This window comes from Peromyscus leucopus, chromosome 1 (genome assembly GCF_004664715.2).
Source record: "Peromyscus leucopus breed LL Stock chromosome 1, UCI_PerLeu_2.1, whole genome shotgun sequence".
Taxonomy (NCBI): Eukaryota; Metazoa; Chordata; class Mammalia; order Rodentia; family Cricetidae; genus Peromyscus; species Peromyscus leucopus.
In genome coordinates this window covers 155,511,633-155,528,778 of record NC_051063.1, presented here as the reverse complement: position 1 = coordinate 155,528,778, position 17,146 = coordinate 155,511,633, and the positions used below count along the sequence as shown (strand labels likewise).

Here is a 17,146-nt window from a genome sequence, read left to right as displayed (position 1 = left end):
GGTATACAGAGTATACAGGACAGGCACCAAAACTACATGGAGAAACCTTGTCTTGAAATACCAAAAAAAAAAAAAAAAAAAAAAGATGGCATATTCCAAAAAACAGAAAAATGTCAACACTAATAAATCAATTAAAAGACAAGCTGGAAAGCTTCCACTGATAGCTGAGGTAAAGAGGCAGACTTTGATAGGATCGAGTTCACTATCATGCTTAATCATAGGAATCTGAAAGTGATGTTTTGACTGAGATTTTGACTGGTTAATCTAGCATCACTTGAAGCTGCCTTTGGTCACGGTTCTATGAACACTGAAGGGAGGAAGAGCCACCTTTAAAGTCATAAAGACACATGAGGATATTTCATGGGGAATACTCCAAAAAGACAGAGAAATAATCGCATTCAAACACCACAGCAAGAGACCTAGGAATATGTTTGGCAATGTAAAATAAGACAGAGGAAACAGCTACATAGATCTCTCTCCTTGCCATGCCATTGATAGTTTCTGTAATTTTCCAGGATGAAGATAAGAAGTTGTGTGCTCACTTTCTTCACTCCCCTTCCCTCCCTTTTCCTTCTCTTTCTGTCTCCCCATCCAGCTCTTGTCTTCCCTTATTTTGTTTCCGCTGAATTTTCTTTTTCTTTTTTATTATTATTATTTTTTTAATTTTATAATTTAATTTAACTTTACATATCAGCCACAGATATCCTGTCCTCCCTCCTCCCAACCCTCCCCCCAATTCCCCTCCCATTCCCATCTCCTCCAGAGCAAGCACTCCCCTGGGGAGTCAGCTAAGCCTGGTAGATTCAGTCCAGGCAGGTCCAGTCCCCTCCTCCCTTCACCCGCTGAGCAAAGTGTCCCAGCATAGGCCCCAGGCCCCCAAAAGCCAGCTCATGCACTAAGGACAGGTCCTGGTCCCACTCCCTGGGGGCCTCCTAAATAGTTCAAGCTAATCAACTGTCTCACTTATCCAGAGGGCCTGATCCAGTTGGGGGCTCCTCAGCTATTGGTTCATAGTTCATGTGTTTCCACTAGTTTGTCTATTTGTCCCTGTGCTTTTTCCAATCATGGTCTCAACATCTCTGCTCATACAATCCCTCCTCTTTCTCTCTGATTGGACTCCCGGAGCTTCACCTGGGACCTGGCCGTGGATCTCTGCATCTGCTTCCATCATTCACTGGATGAGAGTTCTACCATGACAATTAGGGTGTTTGGCCATCCGATCACCAGAGTAGGTCAGTTCGAGCTTTCTCTCGACCATTGCCAGTAGTTTATTGTGGAGATATCTTTGTGGATTTCTGGGGTCCTCTCTAGCACTTTGCTTCTTCCTCTTACCATGTGGTCTTCATTTATTATGGTCTCTCTTTCCTTGTTCTCCCTCTCTGTTCTTGATCCAGCTGGGATCTCCCGCTCCCCTAAGCTCTCTTTCCCCTGACCCTTGCCCTTCATTACCCCACCCTTCACGTTCAGTTTGCTCATGTAGATTTCATCCATTTATCTGTCATTGGGTGATCCCTGTGTCTTTCTTAGGGTCCTCTTTACTAGGTATCCTCCCTGGAGTTGTGAGTAGCAGTCTAGTCATCCTTTGTTTTACATCTAGTATCCACCTATGAGTGGATACTAGATGTAAAACATACCATGTTTGTCTTTCTGAGTCTGGTTTATATACTGAAGGTCAAAATAACTTGAATTATCTATAACTGAGCTTACAGACAGTTGTTAAAATTCAGTAGTTTTTAAGGCAAATTTGTATTTTTCTGTGTCCATTTGGAATCTTCCTTTATACAAGGACTGCCTAGAGAACATGCACCCCATGGCATCTGAGTTCAGAGATTTCAGAAGGAAACTGTCCGTAGCTCATACACCCCAGGGCAGCTGGTTACCTTGCATTTGCAGGTTGTACAAGGAGATCCAGCCATTGTCCACACTGCACCACTCAGCCTCGAAACACCAGAGCTGTCCAGGCAAGTTTTTCTGATGTCATAAGCAATATTATCCGCCAGGCAGGGGTCACTGACACAGCGGGGACAACATTCCCCTTCAAAGATGGCTGTGTATTCACAGCTCAGACTAGGGCAAGCTAGGGGCCAACAGTCTGCCTCTCCTTCCTGTGGAGAGAAAGATGAAATGAGTCTCCCTCATTCTTATGCAGTGTTATATTCCCGGTATCTCTTGGGGGAGAAAAGCACTAGAATTCTCATTATTCTCCTTGCTGAATGCTTCTAGCCTGTACCATGATATGTATGATCGGTCCTCCTCTATGAAGATACACTTAAACACATAATTTCTATGAAGTTATCACCTTCCTCAGGATAGTTTTGCTGACCACCTAATCCAGAGTTCACAGAAAGTATTAAATCAGCTTGTGTTCCAAGCACAGCCTACAGTTATTTATCATATTTTATTTTTTTTTAAAATCAGGTTGCACTGTATAGTTGGTATAACTCAACATTAATTTGAGCTTTTCGGGCTTCAATTGGTTGTTTTCTCTCACTGCTGATAATTAGAGTTTTGTCCAACTAATAAAACAAACAAGCAAAGGGATGGTAAGGTGTGGCTAATGTATAGAGATGTCCACTTCTTTTAATGTCAAAAGTGAGACCTGAAGTCAAATATTTCAACAGCTGCATCAACTGAGAAGTTTGTGTCAAGTTCAGAATTGAGGTTGGGTGTTCTCAGGAGAAACCAACCCACCTGTGGAAATTCTTGTTTAATTATTTAGTAAATGTCTACAGACTCTGGACTTGTGCAGGTTTTCAACTATGTCTTCCTTGAAAACATGACATCACTCAGAGTCTGGCATGGGTAAAGTCTTGATAAAATATTTATTAAATGTGACCACTATTATTCTAAAGTAATTTTATGTTAATGCCCAGGAGTTTCTGCAATTCAAAAACTGTATATTCCAAGGACTGGACATTCAAGATGTGCTTTTGAAACTCTTTGAATGGAAACTTCATGTGCAAAATGAATGCCAGTATTTCCAGTGATTCGATGACTAACTTCTCAAAAAAGAAATGTGGTTTTCCAGACCGATACTGGAAACGAATCTGTTGTTGTATTGGATGTGTTTGTCCTTGGATGGGAATTTGTAAAATTGGCCATGAACTGAATTAATCTAAGTTGCAGTCTTAGTATTAAGATGGGTTGGAAAGGATACATTTACAACTGCTTGCACATTAACCTGGGGATTTATAGGAACTTAGAGAACAATTTCTCTGGATGCTAGTTTTCATATTATATCCAGAAAGAGCAAACCTAATTTCAATAAACATTAAGCACCAAGCTAAGAGTTTCCTTTACAAGCTGACTCAGGTAGAATGCTCAGAGATGGAGCACCACAGTCCCACGGTCTCCAACATGCCACGCTCTTAAGTCTTCCATCCTCAGAAATCATTGTTTGTGCTGTGACTTGAAACACACTGAACCGGTTCTGGAAATTAAGTATTTTCTTTGAACTTTCCCAAATCCAGGCATATTATTAGTATCCTTATATTAATATTTAAAATAATGTTCTTTTTTCCTTTTTGAATAGATTTTCCAAGGAATAAAACAGTAACAACAGTAGTCACCATGTTAAGAGTCTTCTGTGGCACTAAGACAAGTACCTACCATGTGTTGAGTATGGTATTCACCTTTCACATACATTCGCTCATCTCCCTAGTAATTTTTGAAATTGAGACTCATAAACCTGTGGACACTTCAGGAAAAGAATAGTAACTGAAAGGTTATGACATGTCCAAAGTGTCCATACCAAGCTAGCCCTTGAGACAATTATAGAATTGGATTCTCAGCCTTGCTCACCCAAACTCCATTGCTTCTATTATGCTTCTTCTATTGACAACCTTAAAGGTTATGTCAAAAGCAATAATAGGCTTGGTTCTGTCTGGACAACCATTGCTTATCAAGCCACTGAAGGCTACTTAATGAGGATTTTCCCTGCTTTGGACATTCTAAGATATATGGGTATGTAAAAACTGTGCTCAAGTTAAATCTGTTTCATAAATTTTTGCAGTATTTTAATGCAATGCAAATATGCCCAGGCAGAGTACATGGCCCCCTGGTTAAGCACAGCCGCACAATATTCTGCATAATACTGGAAACATCTTGGAACTCCAGCCCCAAAGCACACGCATTTATAACCCTTTTTCTAGAGCAATGGCACCAGGATCCCCAGGAAACTGACATACCAGACACCGGCATTGCTGGCAGCTGTGGGTCCAGTTGTCTCCGCTTCGATACAGCTTCTGTCCGCTTTGATCTAAACATTGACTCGTGACCCTGGTGTCACACTCTGGGCAGCAGAAAAGGTCAACATTTGGATTCTGGCAATCACAAGCTGTCCGCCGGCAGAATATCTTCCCATCCTGTTGCGAAGTTAGGTCAAAGAGGTTTTGTGATTAGGAAAATGCACACACAGATGCACTATGAAAATCAAGCCTTGCGAATGCTTCGTAGAGAATAGCCAGAAAACAAAAACAGAAACAAAAAAAGCTTCCTAGATGCTGCATCTGTCTTAGCTGCCTCCCATCTTGTTCAAAGCAGGCACAGACTTTCTTTCCCAGAGCTTGCCTGCAGAGTCAACCAAGTCAAAACAGAGACATCACTAAGTTCATCGAAGGAAAAAAAAATCAATATGTTCTTTGAATTTAAAAAAAATAATTGTAAAAATTATGTTTCTAGATAAGAATTAGAGCTAGACTAAGCAGCTGAACTGAAGATGTGATCAAGAAATAATCTCAGTTGGAAGGAGAACTACATGGAGGTCGTGTCTGGGAACAAGCAGGAGGGGGAAGTAGAAGAAACTGCACGGTCCATGTGTATGGAAATGGAATGAAAGCGTGATATTGTGTGCCAAGACAATAAGAAAAGTTACTCATTTCAGTGGAAAATCAGGGGACTACACTGTCCTAATGTATAAGAACACCAGCAAACATGTTTAAATGTACTTGCCTAATTTTATACCTTCCTCAATACTTAAGGGATGTGGAAAGAATTAGCGGAGGTCCGGAGACAAGTACCTTATACAGGTCATACAGTACAGCAGAATCTCCAAGCCTACAACTGAGTTCTGGAGTTTCAAAAGAATTTTCTTCTGCAAGGAACACTTTAGGTTGCTTATTTGGAGAGCTTATGATAGGTTGTCACCTTCCTCCATGGAGTGGTTCACCAAATTACAGACACAATACAGCTTCAGGAGGACTAGTCCTGGGCACCCCCAGTTATAAAGCACTAAAGGTCAAGAGCAGATGAGCATTAAGACAGAGTGCTTGCAGCAGGTCTGCTGTCTGTGGGTCGAAGTAGTGCTATATCTCCATTAATGGAGAAGCTAAAGTGCGAGACTTGTGGCTACCATTTGTGGTTACAATTATTTTTGTTAAGGTTTCACTTTTATTAAAAAATAATGATGTGTGTGTGTCCCTATAGAGACCAGAAATGATCACTGGACCTCTTGGAGCTGAAGCTACAGGTGGGTGTGAAATACCCGACATGGGTGCTGGTGACTGAGATTGGGTCCTCTGGAAGAACAACTGAGCCATCTTTCTTCATCTACCTATGGTTACTTTTTTGAGCATTTCTGAAACTGAATCTTAGGGCTAGAAGGTCTTAAAAGGACACAAAGTCCACCTTCACTCTAACAGCCACATCTAAAAGTTACAAAGGCTATGCTTGAGGTCATCCATCCTTGGGAACACCCACTAAGGAAGGTGTTCAGGTACATGCCTGTGTGTCTTAGTCTTGTTATCTCTCTGCTGGCCTCGGTTACTGTTCCTTGAAACCACAGCTCCTGTATTCTTTAATAACACTTCAATCTCTGGCTCTTAGAATCTAGTTTGTATGTCTTTGCTGAGTTATTCCTTCTGGAAAAAATATCTCTGCTTCCTCTACCTGTTCCCATTGTTTGTATCTTTTCACTACATAGCAGCTTTGGTGGCTCCCTCCTTCAGGCTTTGATTACTGGGCATGATCGTCACCATCCTTATTAGTCAAAAACTGAACACTTATCTTCTGCCCCAATCATGTGAAGTATTTCCTATATTATATTTAATACTGATGACCCATGGAGATTCATGCCTTTATTTCTCAAGTCAGATAACTAAGTATAGTCTTCAGAAACAAGGAGTGGACTAGGTTCCTGTCACTATGGTTTAGCTTTTACGATGCTTTCTCTAATGTAGCCTACTTTGCTTTCTTGTTTTGATTATGTCACAGTGTTGACTGATATTGAGCTTAATGGAGACCAAAATCCATTAGACCCTGCTGCATTGTCTGTGGCTGGTTGATTGGGTAGACATGTGTTTTCTGATGCATGCTGCATTTCATCCTGTTACATCCACCTCACCTCTCCTGTCAGTCACAGCTTTTACCAGATACTGCATCTATTATCTTCCATGGGTCTTGCAGCTTCACAGTTATTGACATCTTCAAAAAAAAATGGACCTGCCCCTGAGGTCTTAGTCCATTTCATCCATGAAAATGGATGATGTGGTAAGTTCTGTGGAAGCTAAAGTGAAGATCCTTACAAGCACCACATTCCTTACAGAGAGTAGAAAGGAAATGCTGGCTACCTTTGATGACTGAAGAGGGTGGAAGGGGCCTGCACTCAAACTGTATGTATTGTCTCTGTTATAAAAATGGTAAGGGAGCACTGTTCTAAAATGTCAAGAGATGGAATACACACAGATACTTGCGTGTGCATATATATATATTAATTTATATATATGTTAATTTATATATATATTACAAAAACACAGGCCTTCTTTAAGTATGTACATATGTGTGTATAGAGAGAGACTGAGATACACACACGGGGGAGAGAGAGAGAGAGAGAGAGAGAGAGAGAGAGAGAGAGAGAGAGAGAGAGAGAGAGAATATTAATCTAGAGGTTTAGGTGAATTCAACCAAATAGTTTATATAACCTAGCATTGATGGGTCCAGATCATAGAAATCTTCCAACATTAAGTCCTCAGCTTATTGGCTCATTTCATAAGAGTCTGTTTTGAAGTCTAGTGTCTGTTCTACTATTAATTTTCCACATTGGAATGTCATTTCCCTTCCATTGATTTCTTCTATAATTTATGTAAATGTGACACTGAAGGTACTTGTGTCCCTCACGCTTAAAGAGGATGAAGCTGGAATTGGAAAAATATTGGATATCACAGTCTGTTCAGTTTGTGAGAAAGTACAATTGATGGGTTAGAGTAATATTCCTAATTTTATGGTTTAAGTCAGGAATCAGCAGACACTTTCATTAAGCACTAGTTAACAAATATTTTAAAATTTGTAAACTATGAGTACTGTGTCACAAATAATCTCACCACTGTGGCATAAAATCAGCAGGTTCCTTGTAAGTGGATCAGATGCTTGTGTTCCATGAGACTTTATCAGGCAGAGCTGTCGAATGTGAACCTGCCCATCAGCTTGCTAACTGCTAGTTTATGTTTTTGTTCAATAAATACATAAGAATTTCACATAAATCCAATTACTCAATTGAAAAGTTTCAGACAATGACATCAATATGGATTGTGTAGTCTGTGGTCAGTGGATTGTTGTTGCAGTGATTCAAGAATAAATTGTGTCATTTAAAATTTAAGACCTAGAATTTTACCGCAGTGTATATATACACATTCAAAACGTTTTCTATCAGTGTGAATTTCCCTGTTTTAAAAAAATCTAGAATTAATTTAAATATTATAATTCTTATTAATTGTGCATGGTTGAACTTCCATTATGAAATTGCTTGGAAACACTGACGTTCTGAGTAGGAGGGTAGGAATTCAGCTTTGATATCTCAGTGGAACTGGGGTTGCCATCTTAGCTGGACAGAGGCCAGGCTCTGGGAACAGCCCACAGACTCAAACAAGGAGGATAGCTTGGCGAAAGTGGTCCCTGTTCTCACCAGTCCAGTGTGATTGCACTCCATGAGTATGCCTTTATAATTACATTCTAGTTGAATTAATGAAGCCACCTTTGGCATTTCCATTATAACAAAAGATTTTTCTTGACAGTTGCTCTGTAATTGAAAGCCATCAGGAACATTGTCATTGTTCTGAAACCTAATGGAAGCTAAAAGGGGACTCATTGGCATTTTCACATAATTGATGAGATGTGAAATTGCTTTATTCTGCAATAACCCTAAAGGCAATCCATTTATTCCTATTCATTCTGCTAACTAGTAGGTGGGATTGGACCTCATGGAAAGACATATAGTAATCTGTGAAAATAATTTATAGTTTTGATTGGTGCTGGTCAAAACCACACGGCTTGGCCATGTGGTTTCTGAGGCTTAGAACTTCAATGCCTAGGAAATGAAATGTTTTGCTACAGAAACTAAGTTGATGGGGCTGAGTGATACAGCTGGACAGGAAAGTACTTGCCTGGGATGTGTGTGTCCCTAGGTTCAATTCCCAGCACTGAAATAAGAAAGATGATATGGTTGTACAAAATTTGTTGTGACATATTATTTTAGTGAAAGTGATGGGAATCATGATATAAGTTTCCCGAGGAAGATACTCACCATCGTCAACCCTCCAGATCTAACTCAAGTGCCCCATACCATGTTCCCACCTAGTCCGCCTACCCAGCTTGAGCTGCAGCCAACCCCTAGGCTTAAAGTAGGAACCACTTTGCCTGCCCAAAAACTACAAGCCTTACCCATGCCACATCCAACCTCTCCATCCAGTCACATCTTGCACCTCCTTATCTAGGGTCTAGCCTGATGAGTTAACCTGATTTTCCCCTCCATGCAACTTGCCCAATCCTGGATCCACCCCTGCACTCTAGGCTTGGACCAAGGTGCACAACCTGAATACCAGCCCAATCCCCTGTGTCCACTTGACTTCATTCCACCTAAACCATATCCAGCTTCTAGGCCCAACCTGACCCATACACCTCTCTTCTGCCCCAACCTGATCTGTCCATAGCAGACACAGAACTAATAAAAGTAGTTCACATTCAAAAATACAAACAAAATGAAAGATCAAGGCTTTTTGTCTTCCTACAAGTCCTGTAAAACTGTTTGCCAATACGAATTATTTAGAGATCATAGAATTTAGAAAGCAATAAAAACTTCATCTAAGAATCCAAGGAGTTTAAAGAGATACAAATAAATACTTCAATGAACCTAAGGAGAATAAACATATAAGTTGGATGGAAATGACACAGACAAATGGAATTTTTTAAAAAAAGAGGTAGAAATATTGAAGGGAACTCAAGCTGAAATGAAGATGGAATTGAAAAGCCAGTAACCCAACTAGAAAACTCAAAAGGAAGCCTTATAAGTAGCATGAGTCATGCCAAGGATACAATATCAGGACTCAAAGACAGGGTACAAGATCTAGATGAAATAAGCAAAGACTATAAAAAATTAACACAGGAAAAGGACATATAAGAAATGTAGGACACCATGCGAAGACCCAGATTTCAAATAATAGAAATAGATAATGGAGAAGTATTCTAAATCAATGGCATAGACCAGGTCTCCAATGACATCATAAAAGAAAATTTATACAAACTATGGAAAGATACACCCAAACATGTACAAGAAGCACACAGAGTGTCAAATACACAAGACCAGAAAAGAATATACCACAGCATATCATAGTTAAACACTTGAGTATACAGAACAAAGAATATTGAAAGCTGTAAGGGGGAAAAAGTAAGTCATGTATAAAGGAAAAACTTATCATAATGTAACATAATATCTGGTGATTTTAATACCCTGCTTTCTTCAATAGACCAGTCATTTGAATATCAGAATTAATTAATATCTTGTATTGAGTGGGCTTAACAGATATGTACAGAATATTCCACCAAAATACCAAAGGATATTCATTCTATTCAGCAGAACATAGAAACTTCTCTAAAATATATCACATCCTGAAACTCAAAACAAATCTTTATGAATATGAAAATATTGACATAATCCCATGTATTATATATGACCACAATGCAATAAACTTAAAATTGACACAAAAAAGTCCTAGTAAGCACACAAACTTGTGGAAATTAAACATCTCATTATTGAACGATGAATGTTTTATCAAAGAAGAAATAAAAAAAGAAATTCCTGGAACTAAATGAAAATGAAAACGCAATACAACAAAACTTCTGGAACACACTGAAAATAGTCCTTCAATGGAAATGAATAGCTCTTCTAAGTGCCTACATTAAAAATCAGAAAGAGCACAAATTACTTAATGATGAAACTCAAAATTTGAAAGAAAAAAATTCAAACCCAACACCAGTCACAGCAGCCCCCTTTGGAGTTGTTGGTTAGCATTGTCCAAGAGACTCCCAAAACATTATAGACTATTGCCATTGCCCTTGGTGGCCTCCTAAGTGTGGAAGGTAAGTCTCTAGTGCTGAGCACACCATGCACTTTGGACACAGGGTCCAGAGGCCCCTAAGCTGGATTTGACCTGAAAGCTTCCTCCATAAACCAGAAGGTACCATGCAAGCTTCTAAAGGAGGGAAGCAACCAATAGTCCTACCCAGCTATGACATATGAACTACAACAATCACCAGCATGACACAATGACCCTGGGCTTTGCAGTAAGTGGCACATATACTTTGGCAGTGACCAACAGCTTTCTACTTGGTCCAGAGCCTGCTCAGCAGGAGGGAGATTATGACTAATATTGGGAACTTACCCAGCCACCCAGAGTTGGTAGAGTCATGAATCTTGGAGGAGAACCCACAACCCCCAAATAATCCAAAACTACTTTCTAAATATTTGTCCTTTAATCTATAGATAAGTGTAGTTCTCATTCCTCATCAAGGAGTCTTCTTTTTGCAGTAGACAGAAAGCATCACAGAGAACCACAACAAATCAATATGCAGAGTTCTCTGGCTCAATTCTAACTGATATATCTGCAACACAACTCTGGTGCATAGGGCTCAGGGGTCATTTCAAAAAGGGGGTAGGGAGACTGTGAGAGCTGAAGAAACTGGGAGTTTGCTGTGAGATTGCGTCTCCTAGAAGTCATACTCATGAATTCTCATCAGCATAGCTGTTTAAACATGACCTGAACAAGGATGATACCAACACACAGGCTAACCTTGACAGGGAAAAGGTCGTGAGACATCAAGCTTAGGAAAAGAACAATAGGCAACTAAAAATGCTGAGATCCTGGAGAAGAGGTACCAATGCGTTGTCCAATGCCAAGTGGTCAGCCCTGAAAATATAAAAGTATGTACCTACAGATGACATTGTATGGATTGAGCAGGTTGTATGTGTATATTTAGAAGCACACACACACACACACACACACACACACACAAAACTAATTCAGAAAAAAAAGCCCAAGAATTTGAAAGCAAGCAAGGGCTACATGGGGGCAGTGGGTATGAAGGAAAGGAACGAAAGAGGTATAATGTAATTATATCATAATCTCAAACAATTAAATATTATTTTAAAAAATAAATATTTTTAAAGTCATAGAGTAATGCATACAGTATTATTATATTGTTTATTTTAAGTAAATTCTTTAAAAAATCGACCTTATGCTTTCTTCAAAAATGTGGAAGTGACGGTGGCATGGGAATAATTATGAATAAAGTTTATTAACAGGACTATAAAATTTGTTCACCCAGGGTTTCACGCTCAGCCCAGCTCCTCAGAACACGTTTGAGATGCTTTAGGAAACAATGGAGAAGAATAGAAGCAGGCTGCTGGGATTGTTAGGATAGTAAATAAAGTCTGGGAGGACATTCATGCTTGCTGGGTCCCTGGCTTTATCATTGACTAAACGTAGCAAAATATAGTTAAAAGTGTTTGGTTTCACAGTACTTAATACTCTGGTAGCCTAGAAAGCCTGAAAACATCTTGGGTTTAGGAAGATTGCAATCATCCTCAGAAAATTGGACAGAAGTGAAGAACTTGCCCACGTGGCTGCCAGAACAGGGAACCTAGCTGCCAACTTCTTTCATACACTATACTCACTACTCTAACCCATAATGATCATGTCTTTCCCTCGAAACTTCTGTTCTTTGTGTCAGCCCCACCTGGCTAAATACTACACCTAGTAACATTTATTTGACTGCTGATAACTTGTCCTTTCCATATACTATACTCCTGACCTGAGTGTTTGAGCTCCCTGAATCTGCAATGACATCTTTTTGTTATTGTTGTTTTGCTTTGTATTTTTTTTTTCTAAGCCACCACCGCCCGGCTTAGAATGACATCATATCTCACTGGGTTCTAACACTTCAGTCTGCATCCTCTGAGGGGAAAGAGTGCACTTTGTGACAATGGGGGCAGTAGGCCCTGGAAAATGCATAAATGTGTTAAGCACAAGATGAGATTTTGGGATCTTAAGAAAGATGATGAGTTACTTGATTCATTAGAGATATTTTCTTCATTGTTTAAAGCTGTGCTCACATGAAATATGGTGCTGGTTTCTAATTACAGGCTGTTTGGAACATAGCCCATGACAGGGTGCTCAATAAATGAGAAAAATGAATCTAAATTTAGGTTACAGAACTAGGTTTAAGTGGAAAGAGGGAAAACAGGTTCCAAGGGTTAAGAATGTGGTGATGTATCTCTCCCCAGTGGTCCCCTGATGCAGCGGGGCCAGAGATCGATGCAGAAGATGAATCGCATGGGTTCTTCAGGCTCATTCCTGCTCTGTTTCCAGGGAACACAGAGTTTATCAGGAGACCTGGCTTCCTAAGAGGCTACTAAGCAAGCAATGTTTCTTGTTTTCTATTCCTATAAAGCCCATGATCAAATAATTTTACCCCAATATTTAAGCCCAAAGCTACAGTAAAGTAAGGAAAAATGAAAATAAATTGGCAAAATAAACAAAAGAAGAAAGAAATCACGAGGAAATCAAACACTTTAATAGGCCCACTTTGTAAAGTAATAAGTAAAATCACAGTGTTGCAGAAGTGTCTTCCCATGAGCATTCCATTTGCTTTCCTGTGCCTTAATCTAAGAGATACTCTAGCCATGAGAAAAACAAGGACACCCATTACAGGGAAGCCACAATGCTACCTTGTCCATTTGTCCATAAGGAGGTCGACCTGTTCATGTCTGACCACACTATAGGAAGGGCCTGTAAGCCTGGCTTTTCTGGATGACATTCCCACAAACAGTGAGCCAGTGGGTGAGAGTTCTTGCAAGTGACCATCTCAGGTGGAGATTTCTGAATCAGTAAGCTTGTGTATGTGTAGAATGCAGGTGTAGGCAAACTCTCACCTGACTGACAATGAAGGCACTGTGGCTCTCAGTGCAAGAACTACCCTTGACCTCTCTTCCCAGTTTCTCCTGAAATGCAGTTTCTTCTCAATGTTGTAACCCACTTATCACAAAAAATAGAGTAAATTCAAAGTCAATTTTCTATTGACCCATCATCAGTTGGCTGTATTACAGATTAGAACAGAGGGGCCCTTTTGAAAAGTAAGGGGCTCCTGTGTACAAAGTCAGAAAGAAACCTGTGGTGCAGGGAGAGGAAAAGGAGGGCAAGGAACAGTCACTCCTTTCACTGCATGCTGTCACCCTTACCTTGCAGGAACAGACTGAACACCTGTCTTCTCTCAGGATCCACACCTGTCCATTGTGCTTCAGTCCTCCTTCGTGGGGACAGTCACCGGAGCAAGAGGGTCCAGAGGGACACAGGCAATCAAAGCCTCCCGCTAGGTTGATGCAGGCAGAGTCATTCCAACAGGTGTGAGTTCTTAAGGCACATTCATCAATGTCTGCAATAAATAAATCACAGAACTTCAAAATCCAGCCAAGAGAACCCAGGAAAGAGCAATAATACACAGTGACATTAAGCAGCATTACAGTGGGTTTATCTCATGTCAGGCACTTTGCCAAGCTTTCACAAGCATTAGGTCATTGCCTCTGCAAGTCAAATGCTCTGTGTGGGAGAATCACAATGCTCTGTGTGGGAGAATCACAGTGCTAAGACTCAGAGTTAAGGAGCATGCCCATTGCCAGCTAGCCAGTGCTGCTGTGAGATCAAATTTATAGCTATCTGGCTAGTTAAAATATCTACTTGCAGCTCTAGTCTCATATAGTGGCCATGAATTTTATTAATTCGTCAACTATGGAATATAGCCTTTGAAGCCTAGCTCTTCTAGAAAAAAACAATGTGCACATGGATAAGCCACTGAGCATAAACAACTGGGTAATAAGGGCAACATTGATTCAGTCAGCCTTAACAAGATGCTGAGCTTTGAAAGAAGTGGGTGTACTGTTCTTGGTAGGTGCCCTACTTAATATTAAAATAGTTATCACTATTGGTCAAGAGAATATTGGGCCTCATGGAAGAAGTCAGGGCTTCGGGAGGTATGACATGAACATGGATGAAGACAAGCATATTGAATGTTGTGTTCACTGACAACATAATAGGAAAGAAGAAAAATTGAATCACTCTACTTGACAGTTCAAACTTGAGTCACCCTGATGTGTCAACCATACTCCGGTCTGGTCCCACCTGAGCTCTTTCCTGACAGCCAAACTTGAAAGGCAACCAGTTTTGCCTACAAATGGCTATTTTTAAAGAAATGTATTCATTAAATTTAGATGAAATACCTTATCCAGCAACTTCTGCTCATTGGTACTGGTGTCATATAAAGAAAATTGTACTTGACCTTTCTTTCTATAGGCATTTTAAGGCTTTATTGAAAGGCACTTGTCTTTTGTCCATTGGAATCTTCTACTCCCTTGGTTAATCTACAGCTATGTCTACAAATACCCTTCAGATGATGAAAATCTACTATGTACAAGGTTATTTGCACAACAGATGAGACCGACATTAAAAATAACACAGAACATGCAAGATACTGCTGTTGTGAAGCTGATGAGACAGAACACATACATGGCTTGGACATCCATGGTGCAAGCTACAGATCATTAGGCCGGGCTCCTGTATGAGGGAAAAATGTTAGAATAATGTCATCTGATGTGAATCCCATGTTAAAAATCTGTGTGACGTTTTAAGTAATTCATTAGGATAAAAAAATCAATCCTCCTCAGAGAAGTTTCTTATTGGAAAAAGATGAGAGTTAATCCAGAGGACCACAACTGGACAATGTGCAGAGAGTGAGAGACTTTGGAATACTCAGCCCTTAATGGGGTGTCTTCATCATACTCTTCCTCTCAGGGATCATAGAGCTATGGGGAAGAGGAGTCAGAAAGATCATAAGAGTCTGAAGGGATGACTCCCAGAAAAGTGTCTTCTAGACACAACATGACAGATGGACATGTAAACTCACAGAGACTGTGGCAGCATTGTAAACGGGAATGGACAGAGTCCTACCCCTAACCAAGAAGCCATGTGTAATTGATGCTTGCTGGGAAAGAGAAAATCAGCGTTCTCAATAGAATGTTACTGTGTGTATCAACTGCACTCTGGAGCAGGCCCCATGCTCAGGAGGAGTTGGCCAACACAAAACAGACTCTATGACATTTTTGTGGATTTTTCTTTCATTTTGTTTGGCATCTTTCATATTAGTCTTTTGCTTGTTTTGTGGGGTTTTTTTGAAAGAGAGAGAGAAAAAAATAAAGTTGGGTTGCTGTGGGATGGTCTGTATGTCAAATTGCTCTGATTGGTCAATAAAGAAAACACTGATTGGCCAGCGGCCAGGCAGGAAGTAGGTGGTACAAGGAGAGAGGAGAATTCTGGGAAGCGGAAGGCTGAGGCAGAGAGACACTGCCAGCTGCCGCCATGACAAAAAGCATGTGAAGACACTGGTAAGCCACCAGCCACGTGGCAAGGTATAGATTTATGGAAATGGATTAATTTAAGAACAGTTAGCAAGAAGCCTGGCACGGCCATACAGTTTGTAAGCAATATAAGTCTCTGTGTTTACTTGATTGGGTCTGAGCGGCTGTGGGGCTGGCGGGTGACAAAGATTTGTCCTGACTGTGGGCCAGGCAGGAAAACTCTAGCTACATTGGGTGGGTAGGGAGACAGGAAGATCTAGGAGGAGTTGGAGGATGGGAAAAGCATGGTCAAATTTTTTAATATATATACATAAATTAGATATATATGATAAAAAGAATCAAATTTTGGAAATCTTACATTACATTTTTAAATCCATAACAGCAACTTTTACTGATACATATATCCATATGTGTGTGCTCTTGTGTGTGTTTGTATACGAACATTGACTATGAAGCTATACTGACAGCTCCTGTGTTTCAAAGCTATTTGAGTGTGTTATGCTATATTGATCACAAGACAGAATGTTAGCTACGGTTTTTAAAGAGGGGAAACTGGGGTACAGGTAGGCTAACTCGCATATGCTACAGCTGGGGCTGCTTTCTGAGGATTCTGTTATATGATGAAAATTCAATGGCTAAAGTGTACTGTGGTATTCTGTGGTTTCTATTTACTTTCAAAAACTTACATCTAGACTCTAAGATTAATTTTCAAACATTGTATCTTGCATAGATCCCTTGAGTACTTTTAGTTGACATTTTGAGTGTAAAATGATGCAATTATCCCAAGTGTGTTAGAGTTTTGAAGCAATTATGACTTGAAAATAATGGGAAATCTATGACCTATGTTCTCTTTCTGACTGCAGGGACCATATTGCTATAAAACAGATTCATGGCAACAATACAAGAAGACATTAAGTAGTTTCAGTGCTATATTTTTTGTGACACTGGTGGGTTGAACCTGCAGTCTTGTGCATGCCACACAGGTGCCTTCTGAATGAGCTCCATCCCCAGACCTCTTTTTACTTTTTATTTTGAGAAAGTGTCTCCTGACATTGCCTATGCTGGCCTTGAACTCATTCAGGAGCCCAGGCTAACCTTGAATGTGCAATCCTCTTATATAGCCCTCCAGAGTACCTGAGATTGTAGGTCTGTATCTCTAGGCACACATAATGATTATTTCTAGAACCTATTTCCTTCTAAGATATACTTTCTCTTTTCATCCTACCAACTAAAGTCTCAGGGAAGTCATTTAGTTAATAAACAATGATCAAAAGCCATGGAAAGGATGGCAAAATTCAATGCCTGGATTCTAACTCAGCACAGTAAAGCCTCATTCATCTCAGAAGCATGTTTCAGGATATTCTTTGGCCAGACCATTCTCAGCACATTATGTAGTGTGGAGATCCTTCCTAGAAGCTCTTTATCTTCTCATTCTTCCTCTAAATATTCCAAACTGAAATCAGGACTGAGTGA

General features: G+C 40.0%; 1 protein-coding gene across 2 annotated transcripts in view; it reads right to left on the bottom strand.

Annotated features, from left to right (window-relative positions):
* The window catches only part of Nell1 (neural EGFL like 1), an 850,988-nt gene that overhangs the window by 16,720 nt on the left and 817,122 nt on the right, over positions 1–17,146 (bottom strand). For both annotated transcript variants that reach the window (XM_028880172.2, XM_037199200.1), the window contains 3 exons: positions 13,505–13,698; positions 4,188–4,364; positions 1,881–2,105 (listed from right to left, as the gene is read on the bottom strand). In XM_028880172.2, coding sequence (XP_028736005.1) covers positions 1,881–2,105; positions 4,188–4,364; positions 13,505–13,698 — 596 coding nt within the window. The remainder of the gene's footprint in view (positions 1–1,880; positions 2,106–4,187; positions 4,365–13,504; positions 13,699–17,146) is intronic.